This window comes from Fusarium tjaetaba (assembly GCF_013396195.1).
Source record: "Fusarium tjaetaba strain NRRL 66243 chromosome Unknown NRRL66243_c0000017, whole genome shotgun sequence".
Taxonomy (NCBI): domain Eukaryota; kingdom Fungi; phylum Ascomycota; class Sordariomycetes; order Hypocreales; family Nectriaceae; genus Fusarium; species Fusarium tjaetaba.
Window position 1 is genome coordinate 43,495 of NW_023501213.1, and position 15,570 is coordinate 59,064.

The following is a 15,570-nucleotide window of genomic DNA, read 5'->3' on the forward strand; positions in this document are numbered from 1 at the left end:
GACAGTTGGTGATTGAGTGGTGACTGTGACGGCATCTACATGACACTTAGGGGTAGCAGGCAACTGAGCTCCGTAACCTGATTCATAACGATTGTTCATTGTTCAAGACTACTCTAACTACCGGAAGTTAAGCCTAATTCCCCAAAATCTCATCCTTTCTCTTCTGAAGCAAGTAATAATACTCCTGAATCGGGGTACTCTTCGTCGGAACCCTCTCCCCCTCAAACTTGCCCTTTCCATGCCCATTGAAGTGAACCTTCCAAGCTACAAATCATTAGCACCATTCATACACACAAACGGGGACTTAAAAACTTACTGCTTGCGTCAAAGCCGAGGTATGACCAGCTATCATTGAGATACGCCTTCTCAGTGCCAACCTGGATAGTCTTGACAGTTCCCATCTGTCCAGGCGCAGGTCGAAGCTCCTTGAGGTCTGCGACGAGCTTGATGAGGCCTGTGACGAAGGCGAGGGCGACGTCTTTGGCGATGCATTCGTGTTGGCCGTAGCTGAAGGCTGAGACGTCTTCTTTCTTGCGCTGGGGGTTGAACTTGCCCGCGTCGGGAACTTCCTTGGGGTTACGACCAGCTTCGCCCTGTTCATTGTTAGATATGATACGTTTGTGAGGTGAGAGTGTGACTTACGAGCATGAGAACGACGGCGGTGCCGGGTTGGATGGTTTGGCCTTGGACTTCGCCTGGTGCTGTCGCAACGCGGACGTTGCGCTGGGAGCTTGTCAAGCGCTGAGCTTCAGCGACGTAAGCGTGGAGTGTAGCATCATCGCCCTTCTGAGCAATGGCTTGGACTTCAGCCCAGATAGCCTCATTCTCAGGACGAAGGAAGAAAGACAGAACCTCGTAGAACTACACACTGTCAGCGCACATCTCCAATCTTGTCACTCAACTTACAGCAGTGACAGGGACACCAATACCACCAAAGGCAGTGAGCCAGAGGTTGTCTGTGACCTGATCAACATTATTTCCCTGCGCGAGCAACTCCTCCACAAGCTTGAGACCACACGATCGCAGCGAGTCCTTCTTGAGGTATGATCTGGCGCCGATCCTGTTAGCAACGGCATTAACCAGTCCGATGCCTCGAGAACGTCCAGCGTCCGCCTCGGCGACGATAGTCTTTGTCGTCTCAATCATTCTCTTTGCACCCTCTTGAGCACGACGACGGCGGTTCCATGCCTGTGCGGGATCATTGTTGTTGACGCCCCAGACACGAATGTCGAGAAGACTGCGGTACAATTCTGCAACACCGAGTTTACCATCTGGGTTCTCTTCGGTTCGGAGATCAAAGTAGAACAGATCGGCGAGGAGTTGTGTGTTGAGAGGGATAGCGACATCACGAATGATGTCAATCTGATCAAGACCCTTCTTGAGAGTGAACGTCTCCTTGTTAATGAGCTTTGTGCCCTCACGCTCAATGAACGTGTGGACGGCATTGTGCATGTTGGGAATCTTGCTCATCGCCTTGGCAAAGTTGGCGCGATGAGTGTAGTTCTGAGGCTGGTCGCCCGCAAGCATGAACCAGCCAAAGTCCTTCTTCCCCGGGAACAGAGTGTTGAGGGGCTTGAGCCAGGGAACGACGTATTGCTTCGTGTTGCTGAGGATCTGCTTGATAGCAGGTCCTGACGTGAGAACGGCGACCTTGGGGGGAGCCTTGGGGTCGTCGAGAGTGTACTGGTCAAAAGTACCAATCTCTTTGGCGATCTGCTCGTTGGCCTTCTTGGTGTACATGGGCTGCATGACTGCGATGGAGTTGAAGGGGAACCAGTTTGGTACACCGCGCTGGATGAGCTTGTAGAGCATTGAACCACCGAGAGTCTTGTAGTCCTGCTGGACTTCGTTGTAACCCCAGGCTGTGAGGTTCGACACGGTGTAGTCAATGGTGTTGAACCTGTCTGAGCGAACGAGCGTAACAGCATCAGATAGAACAGCTCGACCGACAGAGTAGGTCGGCATGATACCAGAGCCAGGGTTACGCTGGGGCTTGATATCCTCGATCATAAGACCGGGATACAACTCAACCATGTCTGGATCAGTGTACAACTTCTCCAGAATATTCGCAATATCAGGGTTCGAGTTGATCTCGCTGAACGAATCATAGCGCTTGAGACCAAAGAACTCTCTGAACTCATTCAGCGAAGCACACTGCCACTTACGACCCTGGATGATACCCAGAACCTCAACGACCTTGAGAGCCTTGGGGACCATACGAGCGCCGAAAGTTCCAGCAGGATTCTCCATAGCATCCTTGAGGATACGAACAAGATCCTCATCCTTGAACGTACCGTCAGCCTGACGCTCAAGACCATCAAAGGTACGAACGCTAGGATCCTTGGGAGTGTTCTGCTCAAATGTGAGCAGAGCCTGTCCAAGTTCCGTCCAGCTGACGTCCTGGAGATCCTCAGCCTTGCGGCCGGGGAACAGCTTGAGGAAGAAGTTGTTGATCCATTTCTCGTCTCGCTTGGAGATGCAAGAGTGGAAGCGGTACAGAAGATTGAACTCAACGCTGACTTGGTTACCAACGCCTCGAGGGACGCCGTCGCCGTCGAATTGCTTGTCAATCGCAACACGAGGATCAAGAGTCCAGTCACTCGCGGAGTGATGAGTGTTGGTGATGGCACGAAGATAGTCATGCAAGCAGATGTTGATGTACAAACCACCCGTGATCAGACGAGCTACATTGAAGAGATCGTGATCTTGCTTCGCAATAGCCTTTGCCTTTTCTTCCTCAGAAGCATTAGGCGGCACTGACAGTGAGAAGCGTCCGTTCTCATTGATCTTGAGCAGAATATCAGCCACGTAATTGTGGAAACGACTGTATAGTACAAGCATGACGTTGACGCCTGCTGGTTGACCGAGAAGACGCTTCTCGTGAAAGGTATCAGGCTTGAGCTTTCCCTCCTTCATGGTACGAATCTCAAGCTGATCCTTCAATGAAGAACCATACAGGGGAGCAAGATCAAGATACGATGAGGTATCAGACTTGTTCATATCTGTACGGTTCGTACGGAAGATGTCATGGATAATGATCGCAGCGTGGTAAAACAGCATTGACGAAATACCTGCTGGATTCTCCTGAAACGTTGTTTCATCTCTCGCCATGAGAAGATCAAACAACAAACCAGGGTCAGGCTTAACACCGTGAAGTCTCTTCTCTGACTTGACAGACTTGGCATATGGTGTACCAGCCCTGCCTAGATTAGGCTCAAGGATGTTGTTGAAGCTACCGTCTGGCATACGGTACTGATGAAGACCATCAGGGGCCTGGGGCACTTGTTCTCGAAGAAGAACATCAGTTCCAGGGACTTTGAACTCGATTGTATCATAGAGTTCGCAGTTATGCTTGTGAGCTGGCTTATCAGAGTTGACGACATCGTACTTGACATCGCCACCAACGTAGCTCAGTGGCGGATGCTGTAGATTGCCCCAGAGGGTGTCGATGAGTTTGTTTGTAAGAGCTGTACGAGCTTTGGAGGATGCAGGAAGCGCGGTGAGGATACCGATGAGGAGTTCAGTAGTTCTAAACCTGTTAGTCATACTCTGGGATATGATGTAGACGAGTGACTTACCCCTTCTTGTCATCAAGAGGTTGACCCTTTTGGAGGAGCTCCTTGACAAGACCGAGGAGTTGGGCAGGACTAGCTTGGCTTCTCACACCAGCAAAGTCCTTCATGAGGTCCGCAACGAGTTTCTCAGGGTTATTCAGCAGACTCGCCGGATCCTCCTTGGAGCCACCGTACGACTCACCAGCCTGAAACTTTTCATTGAACGACATGATGAAGAGAGAAGAAGAAGCGTGTGCAAAAGCTAATCCAGCATTTCTTCAGCGGCGTCTTGATCCCTCCATGCTTTATACCAAACAAGTCACTTGTAGCTTTCTTTCACGAGCGGTAACCACATCGCGGACCCTCGAGTGTAAGTGGCGCTGGTGCGGCGAGAGCTGATAACACGGTCTGTCCAATGCAAGTTCTCGTATTGACAACGCGGGATGCGAGCTGAGACAATGACGGAAGGTGATAAGCTGGGATACAGCTGTACCGGGATGAAGCTTTGAGAATGAGGGGTTGGTGAGAAGGCATGTCTCACAGACTGTTGTCTTGTGTGAGACCTTGATGCGAGATCTTGCGCGTTTGGAAAAGAGGGTGTGCAGTGGCCTCAAAGACGATCTGACATTTCACTCACCGAATCTGCACTGTCCATTCCTTTGATTCTCATGATTCATCAGCTCTTCTCTTTTGTTCACCTTGTAAGTATCAAAGATAGGTTACGTTACTATCCGATCTACGTGACATCTCACCTCATCTAGATTACCTTTCCATCAAAAATCTCCTAGCTTTACCGCCAATGCATGCGGTCCGTTCCGACCAACCAGCGCGGACAACCAACCCCCCCCCCCCCTGTCGTCCAAATATGGATTGGCTGAGGGTGGATGTGCCGAAGCTAGACATTTTCTTGCTGACGGGCGTTTATGCCGTGCAACACTACATAGGAACAATCGCCCATCGGGCCGTCCGGCAAATAGTAGGTGCCGGAGTTGAGCTAATGTCTCAGCCGGGGAGGGATGTCGTCAAGTGAGGGGTTGTGAGACCTGCAGTTCGTTGTGTTGTTTTGATTTGCTGGGGTTTGAAATAAACGAATTGTGAGTGGGGGATGAGAGAAAAGAAAAGGAAAGGGAATCTAGATCTGAATGTTTATGCAGTGGCATGAGGATCGGAAGACATTGAGAGATATGGGTGAGACAGGTTGTGTAGTGTATGTACTGAGGGTCGAGGTGGAATCATACATGATAGATCTTCAGGCTATTATCGGGTTAATCTGGAGTAATTGCTTATTTCGAGTTACACAAACCAAGGAAGCTCATGATCATCTCAGAACCAACCCCTCACGTCAATCTCTTCCCATCTCTCTTCTCAGATCTCTAAACTAGACTCTATCTAACACCGCTTATCTGCACTCTGCAATAACACTCCTTTTATTACATGAATCTCACTGCGACAAAAGAAAAGCAAAATCAACCAATACACAACTTCTCTCCAAAACATCAGGGTCCAGCCCAAGTACATACATCCATGCAGCTACAACAGTCACCGACTTTCACAAGACCGGAGTCGTGCATATCTCCCCGCCTTTCAACATCCAACCAACCAACCAACAATGGAATTGTGGCGTGTCGAGCATCAACTGTAACAGACCCCAAACAGAAATCAAGTCTCAGCCGCACCAAATCACAACATGCTCACTCTCTCTTTTCCCCTCCCCAAGCCGTCCCTTGGCCAGACATTTCAACCAATATAGGCAAAAAGATGATTCTCGTGGCTGGCTGAACAGACATGCCAAGGACGAATCAATGTTCTCCGATTAGCATCCTTTCACTTAATGATTCTCGTAAGGGAGAAGACAACAATGCATGTGAATATCGCTCTCTCCGTACTGTATACTTCTCGCCTCCGGTTGCAGGTGTGCTATGCTACACGGGCCAGTGACCCAATGGTACAAGCAAAAGAACCACGCAAGGGATTTTCGCTGTCTCCGCATAAAGGAAGCTTAGCTGGCCCCCAGACCCGTCTCACCTTAGAAAACTTGCCCATCATTCTTTTCTCGCAAAGATGCCTCACGCTGAGAACGAAGGCACTGACTCTACAGAGCCCAAGAAGCTCATCCTGTGCTTTGACGGCACGGGAAACACGTTCAGTGGCTCCAATGCTGATACCAATGTTGTCAAGATCCTTCGAAAGTTGGACCGAAACAACAAGAATCAGTTCCACTACTACCAGAGTAAGATGCCAGCCATTGAGTTGAGATGCGGTTGCTAATTGTGCATAGCCGGAATTGGTACATATGATATCAATGAGACGTCTGTGAACAAGGGCATCTTTGGTGAATTGGGGAGTAACATCTCAAAGACAATCGATTCAGGCTTCGGTACCACTTTTGACGCTCATGTCATTGCTGGTTATCGCTTTCTCATGCGTTACTATGAAACCGTAAGTCTCATCTCCCGACCCCCAAATCCCCCAATTGACGTTGTGAAGAACGCAAAAATCTACGTCTTTGGCTTCAGCCGAGGCGCCTACACAGCCAAGTTCCTCGCCAGAATGGTCAACAAGGTCGGTCTCCTCTGCAAAGGCAACGAGGAGATGGTCCCCTTTGCCTACCGTCTTTATCAGCGCTACCTCCAAGGCGAGATAAAAGACAGCGAGCATGCGCAGTGCGCTTCCAAGCACGGCAGCTCAGAGGCAGACGCCCCAGCAAATTGCGACACGACACAGCTTCTGGGCACAAAGCCTGAAGATGTCAGTGAAGAGACGCAGGATGCTTCCAATGAGATTGAGGCATTCAGTCAGACATTCTGTCGCAAGGAGACGAACCGCGCTGGTGAAGAGGAGAACATCAAGGTGTTCTTCCTCGGAATCTGGGATTGCGTCGCCTCAGTCGCTGTTCTCGAGCGCAAAGCAAAGATGCCCGTTCCTGTAACGGGCACAGCGACACATGTTCGTCACGCTGTAGCCGTTGACGAGCGTCGCGTCAAGTTCAAGCCCGCTCTGCTAGCGCAGGACATCAGAGCCGCAGTGCACAGCCACGATGATGAAGAAGACATCAAAGAAGTCTGGTTCCCAGGCAACCACGGCGATGTCGGCGGCGGATGGCCCGCACAGCCTGACGAGCAGGAAGATGAAGCTGAGAAGCCGTCTTTCTGGGGCCGTATCAAGAACGCGTGGCTGACGAGAAAAGCTGGCAAGGCGAGTCAGAACCTGAACAAGGATAGGTTCCAGATGAGTGACATTCCACTTGAGTGGATGATTCGCGAGGTCAAGAAGTGTGGCGAGATGGATAAGTCGCTGCAGGCGGGCGTGCATTGGTGTCATAGCCTCAAGCCGTTTGAGAAGAGCATGGAAGATCCTGCGAAGCGAAGAGAAGCAACGCATGGATTCATGCACGACTGTCTCGCGTTTGGCTACGGAACAGCCTTCTTCAAAGTCCTCATGTGGAAATTCATGGGTAAGTTTCACTCTGACCATCTCAACCCCAACTAACACGTCCCAGAATGGCTCCCCTTTCTGACACGCTGGGAACTCGACGACACAACAGACGCCAACGTCAAGCTCCTCGGCTGGAAGCCCGTGACATTCCCTCCCAACAGAGGCTCGTACCGTGACATTCCGCGCGGTGCAGTCCTGCACCAATCTCTTTTGGACCGACTGCAGGAGTTCTCGAGCTACACGCCTGGAAACAACCACGGCGATAAGTCGAATGCCTGCTTCAAGGGTCGGAACAAGGCGTTGGTGTATAACGAGAAGGAGGTTGAGGGGTTGTCGGAGGATGCGAAGGCGCACAAGTTGAGTGAAGCGCACTTCAAGATCCATTCTGAGGGGAATACGTTGATCTGGGAGGATGATAAGAGACATCAGACGTATGATTTTAATCCTCATTTCAAAGGTGCTCTGCATCCTGCGGTTGTTCAGTAGTAGAGGTTAGTACGGGATGGGAAAGTTGGCGATACTGTTGCTTGGATATACGGTATTGAGTAGTTTGGTTGAAAGGTGTAACAAGAATAGGGAAGAGTTTGCAATTTCTAGGCTAATGTTGTACCAATTTGGGGGATTCCTATCAATCATCTCGAGTCGTTTCATGAGAAGTGCTGGCAGCCGTGTCCTTCACCGAATCTCATATATGCGTGTTCTTCGTCACTCCAGAATAGAAGCGATCGGGTCAAGCACCTTTCTCGCCGCCTTCGTGATGGTCAAGCAGAGCGGCAGTTCATCCGAAGACGAACAAGCAGACTGATACGTTGGCGGGCAGTCCGGAGCTGTAGGCAGCGTATGCCATCTCGTCTGCCGCTCTTCAAGCCGCTCAATGAATGCGACGAACGACTTGTCGCGATGGTTCTCAATGCCAAATATCTCCGACTTGACGGCATTGTACATGAGACTCTTCCACTGCTCGGGCGACACTTCAATCGGCACCAACACTGTGTCGTTTGAGGTGAGTGACTGACCCAGAGGATTGAGCGCGACCTTCAACTTTTCTCCCTTGCAGGTCGCTTCAATTGCCCTTGCATCAATCGTCTTGATGAGCCTGACGTAGGACTCGGCGATGCAGACGCACAGAATGCCCAGGATGCCCGCGTTTTGCAGCACGGATGAGAAGCGCATGGGGCACTTTGAGCATTCGAGAACGTCCGTCGCGCGCTCAAACGTATTTCGCAGAGTCGCGAAATCATCGGGGACAATGAGCTCGGTGCGGACACCGAGGCGATTGAGGAGAAGATAGAGGATTGACAGGCATGCGCACGAGGCGTTAATGTCTGTCTGCGTGAGGATGTCGCTGTGAGATTGTGCACTACAGAGGGTTAGAAAGCGGAAAGAATGGATCGCCTGACGGGCTCCTTACGGCGCAAAGCTCTCATAGTCCGTGAGATATGGCGGTATATCTGCATTAGGTTCGCGAGGGCTCGGGGGCTCTTCCGTAACGGTCGGTATTCGGGGGGTATTCGACTGCGCTGGTGACGGCCCGCGATCATCCTCACGAGCAGGACTGGACGGCGCGCGCGCTATCACGCAGGGCCTCTTGGGTCTGCCAGCGCGTTTCTGCAGAGAGTAAATACATCCTCGATTAGAAGCGGTGCATTTCGAACACACCGGGTATTCTCCTGAGCATCGGACCTTTCGCGATCCTACGGGTTGAGGGAACGGATAAGCCAGCTGAGACCGGCGCTCGACGTCTCGTCACTTACTACATGGCTCGCAGGAAGCTCTGGCCCTACCGGGTGTTGAGATTGTAGTGGATATCGCCGGCGATAGCATTTTTGTAGGGAATTGTCGGTTGTCGCGATGGACTTGGGATCGTAGACTGCGATGTAGGGAACGATGCGATTGAGGAATGGACCGAACGGGAATTTAATGTTCCGGGCCAAAGCCGGCCCCGGACCATTTACGCCGGATCAGTGTCGGATGGTTTTAGTGGACGATTGCTAGTTAAACTCTCGCGATCATCATTCATTGTTCTTGAGATGCAGTAGAAAAAGTAACTTTTGGTATAAATAAAAGATATAAACGGATACAATGGTATAATGGTATAATGATCTATGTAAATAAAACGCATGTGTGAGCCTCAACTCCAAAGCGAGGCTCGCCAAGAACAGAATCGCGACACCAAAATAAAAAACACCAAGATAGATTACGTCAAAAAACATTTCCGCTATCCAACACAAATGCAAGAAGCTTCAATAGAAGGGCATGTGGGTAGTCTATCGTCTCCTCTTCTTGTTGTTACCCTCCTCCACCGGTCGGGCTTTGGCTTCTTCGGTGGCAGGGGACTTTCGCTTCATCGAGACACCAGCGGCAGGTTTCTCTGGGATATGGACGGCGGAATTCTTTGTCGCCCGCTTCTGTATGGCCCTCCAGTTGAAGAGTGCTGGGTCGTGTGAAGGATAGTAGTCCAGATTCCAGGTGCCCCCCTCATCGTAGTTGACCAGAGGGAGGAAAGGTCCCTGCATGCTTGGACGAGGACGAAGACTGTTGAAGCGCTCTTCGTTGCGCGTTGCAACCAATTCAGTCGGTTTGAGTGGCGGATCAGCCCGGAGCGCAGAAACCTTTGTCTCTTCGATGATATCCTGGAAACACTTCAGGTCCCAAGCTGCCATGCTTGCAAAGGCCCAGCGCGGTCGAATCCCGCTCTCGGGGCCGAAGATATGTGGAATCGTCCAGGCGTGGCTCAAGTCACACAGCTGGCCTTCGTAATACTGCTGGGACTTGAGGTCGCGCACGACGATGCCGCATTTATGGAGCTCGCGGAGATTGCGAAGCATACGTGGTAGATGCTTGATCTGTCTCTGTTCCGCTTCCCGTGTCATTCCACCTGTAGGCGTTCGGTGGTCGGGGATCCAGTCTTTGACGATAGCCATGATGGGTAGATCAACTTCATCGTCCTCCATTTCCATCACCTCCACCGAGGGAAATATGGCTCCCGGTAAGGAGTTCTGGACCGCCGCTTGGATCTGCTCGTCAATCTGGTGTAAGTAGAGGCGCAGGTAGCCGTGTACTTTGCCAGCGAGATGCTCCCGGCCAAGCTCCTTGAGGCGACCGTAGGCGCGACACTCGTTGTTGAAGGAAGTCGCATGGACACGTAGACTGTCGACCACATGCTGGGGCATATTCTCGCTGGCGGTCAATCGCTCTTTCTCGTATCTGTCGACGTGAAAGCCTTGGTCAATGGGGTCCAGTTGGAAGTTGGGCTCGTATACGAAGACGGGGAAGAACTGAGGGCGGGCGAATTAGCAGCTGGCATGGTGATTCTACCTAATTCACTGTACCTACAAGCTTGATGACGTAGATCTTGCCATCAATCTCGGCCTTGAAAACGGCTGAGTGACAGCCAAAGCCGAGGTATTCCAGGAACTTGAAGTCGTGCTTGGTGAGATCATCGGTGAAGCACTCAAGCTTTGGGCCTTCACAATCCGGTAGCGGTTTGAGCGTGGGCATTGTTGAAGACACTGTGGGTGGGGTCCGTTTTGAAACGAAAACGAATGATGATGAAAAGACAAGTTTTGGAGAGTTATTGAAGTTTGTTTGTTTTGCAGTCTGGTATAGTTGTCCTGGTTTCAGGTAGAGGAGTTTCTTCGGGGGGTTATTAACTTGGAGCCAAAACGCAGGGCGATAAGCGTGGCCAGACACAACAAACTGCCGTATCTCTTTCACTCATCCGCTCCTTGTCTGAACACGATTGCGAAAGGAAGATGAATCCAGAAATAGCACTCCAAAAAAAGGGTGGACAAACGACAACTGAACATGCAAAGCGCAACGCAACGGGGATACCGGCCGTGAATTTCTTTGTCGACGCCAGGGGAATGCGTCAGGCGGTCTCTGTAATGTCAATAGCGTATTATTAGCGGTCTGCATTGACCATCGGCAACTCACAGCTCCGCCAGTGAGAACCTGGTTTCTTTGTTACACCACATAACACGCCGCAGTCTAGTTGGTCACTCAGCCCAGCAGCACTCCCCTCTCATCACAATACAGCGCTTTTTTCTCTTCTACAGCAGCTCGTCCCCTAATTTTCATGTCGCAGACTGATGAGTTTGGCGCGCCTCAAGCAATCAAACCGCCGGGCAGCCATAAGAACAGGCTTGAGTTTCGCTCGTATCAAACGGTCGCTGCCTTGCCGTTGTGGCGGTCTGGAGTTATTACGGTAGCGTTTAATGGCGTAGGTAGCTGATCACCAGCTGTCCACAGTATTCCTTGGCACCTCCCATGCCTCCTGGTCATCGCGAAGTGTTTGGGTCGCAGACTGATGAGTCTGGCATGACAGTCAGCGCTATAACAGCAGGCACTTACTTGGCCACGTTAGATGAGCGTTGGACGTAAAGTTGACTGTGAATATCGGTCGACTGTGTGTTTTTCTTGTGAGTTTTAATGAAACGGAGACCTGGCTGCCGTTCGCTAACGTCCTGTCCTGACTCCCGTCCCGCAATGTAGGTCCTGTTTGCTCTGGGAAACGCCGCTAAGCACTTATGGGCCAAGTGAGCCAGTGAATTCATTCTGAGTTTACATGAGAAGTGATATTTCTCATCTCTTGGTGTCTCTCTATTGACACAGGAGTCAAGCCACATAGGTCAGAAATCAAAAGACAGGTCACATTTCGCTAGAGCTTTTTGTTGGGAAAGTTGTGAAGGGTTCTCCGGGGCCTGTCAACTGTCCATGAGCATGAGGGCCGTTTGGACACTGATAAATCCATCTTGCCCCCAGCTGAGTCGGAACGTTTATGTTTATTTCTGCTTTCGCATCTAAATCTAGAAATATTTTCCGGTTTTCGTATTATTGCATCTCGTTGTTTATCCCTACTACATCATCTACCTATTCGCGACCTCACCACCTCAAGAAAAAAAGCATGAGCCTTCCGACCTTTCAAAGCACTCCCGTGCCCGCTCTTGCTGTAGACATTAAGCAGAGTGTTTCAATCCGAAAGGCTCTCTCGCTACCGAATGCCACACTCCTCGGCGCTGAACATGCTTCATCGTCTATCAGAGACGACACAACCCGCCATGCTGTCAAGGCCTTGTCCATCCTGAAGTGGACCGACTTCAATCTTGAGGTCCTGGGAGACCTCTACGAGGACATCCTGGGCCAAATGGTTCTGTCCCCCAGCGCCGCCAAGAGTGGGCCGTTCTACATCGACAACATTGAAGAAGCCAAAAAGATGTTCCTTGAACACCTGGGCCCACGGCTTGAGGACCCCATCCAGCGAGGCGCGGCCCTCCTGGGCAGTCAGTTTGGTCACCAATTCCCCGCGGTCGTTGTTAAGCCCGGACGATCATTCGACAAGCAAACACCTACCCTTTCCTACGTGGCCGGCAACGAGCCTGATGCTCGTACCTTGGTAGTCAACATTTGTTTGCATGCCAACTCGTGGCACTCAAAGATGATTGGCGGCGACAAATCCACGATAGCTAGACGGCCCCTTGATCGTCTTGCTAAATACTGTCTCCTTGCCCGAACTCGTTATGGGTTCCTTATGACCACCAAGGAAATCGTTGTCGTGCGCATTCGAGGTACAGTGTTCGACACGCGCATGTCTTGCCATGTCGAATGGCAAGCCATTCCGTGGTCCGCACATGGTCCGTACGAACTCACCGCGTGCCTTTCGATCTGGTCTCTAGTAATGCTGAGCCTTGGTGACCTGCGCTTGTCAGGCTCTCCTCCGCATTACCTCCCTCCTCCCCACTACCTACCTGCACCCCGATCTCTAGACGTTTGGACACGCTACCGGACCACTAAAGGGTACTTTTACCGACACCTTTCTTCTGGGCAATGGTGCGCCGAGCTTCCGGAAGGAGCTGAGTTTGAGGACCCCCCCAATGGGACCTCCTCTTGAACCTCTTGAGCGTCTTCTCGTTGTCGCAAGGTTTGGCGACGTCGAACTCTGCATTTCTCCAATGTCGACACCTGACACGGGTCTAGTCCTCCCGACCTCGGCGCGACCATACAGCGGAGAGGGATAGCGCTTGTTCTTTTGTTTCTTTTTATTTCTTTGTCGTGCTGTCTGTCTCTTCCTTTTCTTTTCCTTGCGTCTGGCGGGTTAATTGTCGTGGTGCAGCCTTTTCCTTGCTTGTGTTTAGATCATTGTCGTCGCATGCCTGTCTTTACCTTGGATCCTTGTTGTTTGTCTCTTGTTTTTGTCGCGCAGTCTAGAAATTTAGACTTGATACCATAGAAGCAATCTCTTTCTCTTTCTCTCTCACCATTCACTCAACGATCGTAACTGTTTTCATCGCACGACTGAAGCTTGTGATTCCTCTTCTCTCACTTCTTGCGCTAGTGTCAATTAGCGCCTGTCACCTCTCATCTCATAAACTCCATGTCCAACATTCCGCCGTCCATGAAGCTCATCCCGTCTCCGAAGCCCCGCTCAAGCTCCCCACTCAACCCGACAAACGGTCCGTCCAACCCCACAAACGGCCCCTCAAGCCCCTCAAACATGTCCCCCGCCGGTAAGAAATCCGCCTCCTGCACAGCCACATCATCCACGTTCAGTGCTTCAAAGACATCCTTCCCCGACCCCTTCAGCTCCTCTCTATACACCGCCACAGCCGTCTGCGCCCTCTGGCTGAGTTCACCAACAACACTTCGCAAAGCTCTGAATGCCTCGTCGTCAATTATCTTTAGAAGCTTGTCGAAGAGATCGAGTGCTTTTACTGAGAGGTGCTGATCGATGTGGATTGAGTTGTGGCCGGGGTTGAGAATCATGTTGGCGAGGAGGACGATGAGCGCTGAGAAATGAGAGCAGCTACATTGCCTGCGCTGGTCAGTAATCTCCCGAGACTCTCTGTAACTGACATACCAAATTAGACATTCTGTTGGTGTAGCTTCCTGGAATAGCTTCATGCACCCTCTGCTCACGTCCACGCAATGATTCCATCCTTCAGGTAGAGGCGGTGCTTGGTCCTGACACTTCCCAGCGCCATCAAAGCCCCTATTCTCCAAGTTTCCAACAGAAGTTATCGTAGCTCTACTAAAAGAGCTGATCCTCTTGACCCATTCAGCATTATGGCTGTAAATACCATGATTCATCACTTCTGTCAGTAGAAAAGCGTGGTGCATCTTTGTCATCTGCACAAGCTGGCTCGGTCCCACCGTCGCAGCGACATGCTCGATATGAAAGACATTTGGAATGCGCTCGTACCACTGATCGAGCATAGATTGAAGTCGAGTTACCCGCCGTTGTCGCTCCTGGGCAGTCACCTTGCTTGAGCGGTTCGAGTACAAAAGATCGTACACTTTGCCTTGTATGTAAGCTAGTTCCACACGCCTTCGATGGTAGTTGAAGTGCACCTGGCCGTTTTGCGTCCATATCAAGCCAACGCTATCTGGTGGCGCAAGTGCAGGGAGACTAATGTCGATATCTTCATCAAACTGGCATGAAGGTGTTTGCGCACGAAGACAAATGTCCTAAAAACGTGAGCTTTTGAATTTACGCACTCAAACAACTTACCTTGTCAAGAGTGTACGCAATCCAAAACACGCGCGATCTCTGCTCTGCCTCTGCAGCCGGAAACTGCATCGCCGCTTCTTGCGAGTGCAACTTGAGTCTATGCGCCAGTCTAACCGCTGTTCCAATAAGAACACTCGCTGGTTTGGGATCGCGACTATTCTGGAACAGCATCACGATACCTAGAAGGATCTGAACGCCGAGTAAATCCTCATCGCGCGTGACAAGTTCTGACACAACAGTCTGTGCGTTCCTCAAACATTGATCTGCCTTTTCAATATGCACCGATTGACTGTCCCGTAGCGAGAGCTGTGGAGTGCGATATCCAATGGCCAAGACAGTCTGAATAGCAGCCCACGAAGCTCTATCTCGGGTCTCGGGCTGTTTATACCATGTAGAAAGAAGCTTCATGAACTCTGGCTGCTGAAAGAGAGGGATGACGCCGTTAAAGGTTGTAAAGTAGTGGTCTACTATAGGTAGAATCTCATCAAGAGGGGGTAATTCCAAAATGTTTGGTTGAGGACCTTGGTAAACGGCTGGATTAACTGGATCGAATTTCCAAACAAAACCCCTTTTCGCCATCTCTTCGAAATTTGCCGAGTTGTTGAGAACTGATTCCGTTGAGTCACTTGGACTGGGTTGGTCATCCGGCCTGGCAGTTTGAGCATCTTTGGCAGCGTTGAGAACAATTTGGAGCTGCTCCTCAATACGAGCCAATCTTGCCTCAAGACCTTCTTGCCGATTATTCCTGAGATAGTTACTAATTTGAACAGTAAAATCGAGAATAGGGGCATACTCTTCTTGTTGTTTAGCCCCTGCTCTGACCCTCGCAGAATTAGGCTTCCTTCTAATGATGCTAGTTCGACAGCTCGTATTATAGAGAATACAATTCGAACAATCTGGCTTTAGCATGTCACATTTAATCTTTTTCGTAAAGCACAAGTCGCAGGCTGTGGTATTTGTCAGCTGGGTTCATGTCGTAACTCGAGTTGCTGACCTTTGCGGCGATTAGACGGTGTAGGATCTATCTCAGCAGTAGACATGACTGCAATTGTGAAAATATTTAGTTTTAGACTT

The 15,570-nt window shown here is 50.7% G+C and overlaps 6 protein-coding genes across 6 annotated transcripts; 2 read left to right on the forward strand and 4 right to left on the reverse strand.

Moving 5' to 3' along the window:
- Positions 1 to 133: 133 nt before the first annotated feature.
- Positions 134 to 3,784, reverse strand: FTJAE_659 (Psi-producing oxygenase C; the record flags this gene model as incomplete). Its single annotated transcript, XM_037353216.1, has 5 exons — positions 134 to 264; positions 317 to 593; positions 643 to 861; positions 907 to 3,529; positions 3,579 to 3,784. 5 exons carry the CDS (start codon positions 3,782 to 3,784, stop codon positions 134 to 136), a joined length of 3,456 nt encoding a protein of 1,151 aa, XP_037212184.1.
- A 1,831-nt stretch (positions 3,785 to 5,615) lies between these two features.
- Positions 5,616 to 7,475, forward strand: FTJAE_660 (short chain dehydrogenase reductase family; the record flags this gene model as incomplete). The annotated part of the gene is made up of 3 exons (XM_037353228.1): positions 5,616 to 5,784; positions 5,833 to 7,008; positions 7,054 to 7,475. 3 exons carry the CDS (start codon positions 5,616 to 5,618, stop codon positions 7,473 to 7,475), a joined length of 1,767 nt encoding a protein of 588 aa, XP_037212185.1.
- Positions 7,476 to 7,694: 219 nt separating this feature from the next.
- Positions 7,695 to 8,813, reverse strand: FTJAE_661 (uncharacterized protein; the record flags this gene model as incomplete). The annotated part of the gene is made up of 4 exons (XM_037353239.1): positions 7,695 to 8,349; positions 8,401 to 8,597; positions 8,649 to 8,683; positions 8,744 to 8,813. The coding sequence occupies 4 exons, from the start codon at positions 8,811 to 8,813 to the stop codon at positions 7,695 to 7,697; spliced, it is 957 nt and encodes a 318-aa protein (XP_037212186.1).
- A 443-nt stretch (positions 8,814 to 9,256) lies between these two features.
- FTJAE_662 (uncharacterized protein) lies at positions 9,257 to 10,490 on the reverse strand (the record flags this gene model as incomplete). Its single annotated transcript, XM_037353250.1, has 2 exons — positions 9,257 to 10,267; positions 10,326 to 10,490. The coding sequence occupies 2 exons, from the start codon at positions 10,488 to 10,490 to the stop codon at positions 9,257 to 9,259; spliced, it is 1,176 nt and encodes a 391-aa protein (XP_037212187.1).
- Positions 10,491 to 11,895: 1,405 nt separating this feature from the next.
- FTJAE_663 (uncharacterized protein) lies at positions 11,896 to 12,879 on the forward strand (the record flags this gene model as incomplete). The annotated part of the gene is made up of 1 exon (XM_037353261.1): positions 11,896 to 12,879. One exon carries the CDS (start codon positions 11,896 to 11,898, stop codon positions 12,877 to 12,879), a length of 984 nt encoding a protein of 327 aa, XP_037212188.1.
- Positions 12,880 to 13,346: 467 nt separating this feature from the next.
- Positions 13,347 to 15,536, reverse strand: FTJAE_664 (transcriptional regulator; the record flags this gene model as incomplete). The annotated part of the gene is made up of 4 exons (XM_037353272.1): positions 13,347 to 13,791; positions 13,846 to 14,453; positions 14,497 to 15,340; positions 15,478 to 15,536. The coding sequence occupies 4 exons, from the start codon at positions 15,534 to 15,536 to the stop codon at positions 13,347 to 13,349; spliced, it is 1,956 nt and encodes a 651-aa protein (XP_037212189.1).
- Between the last annotated feature and the right edge of the window lie 34 nt (positions 15,537 to 15,570).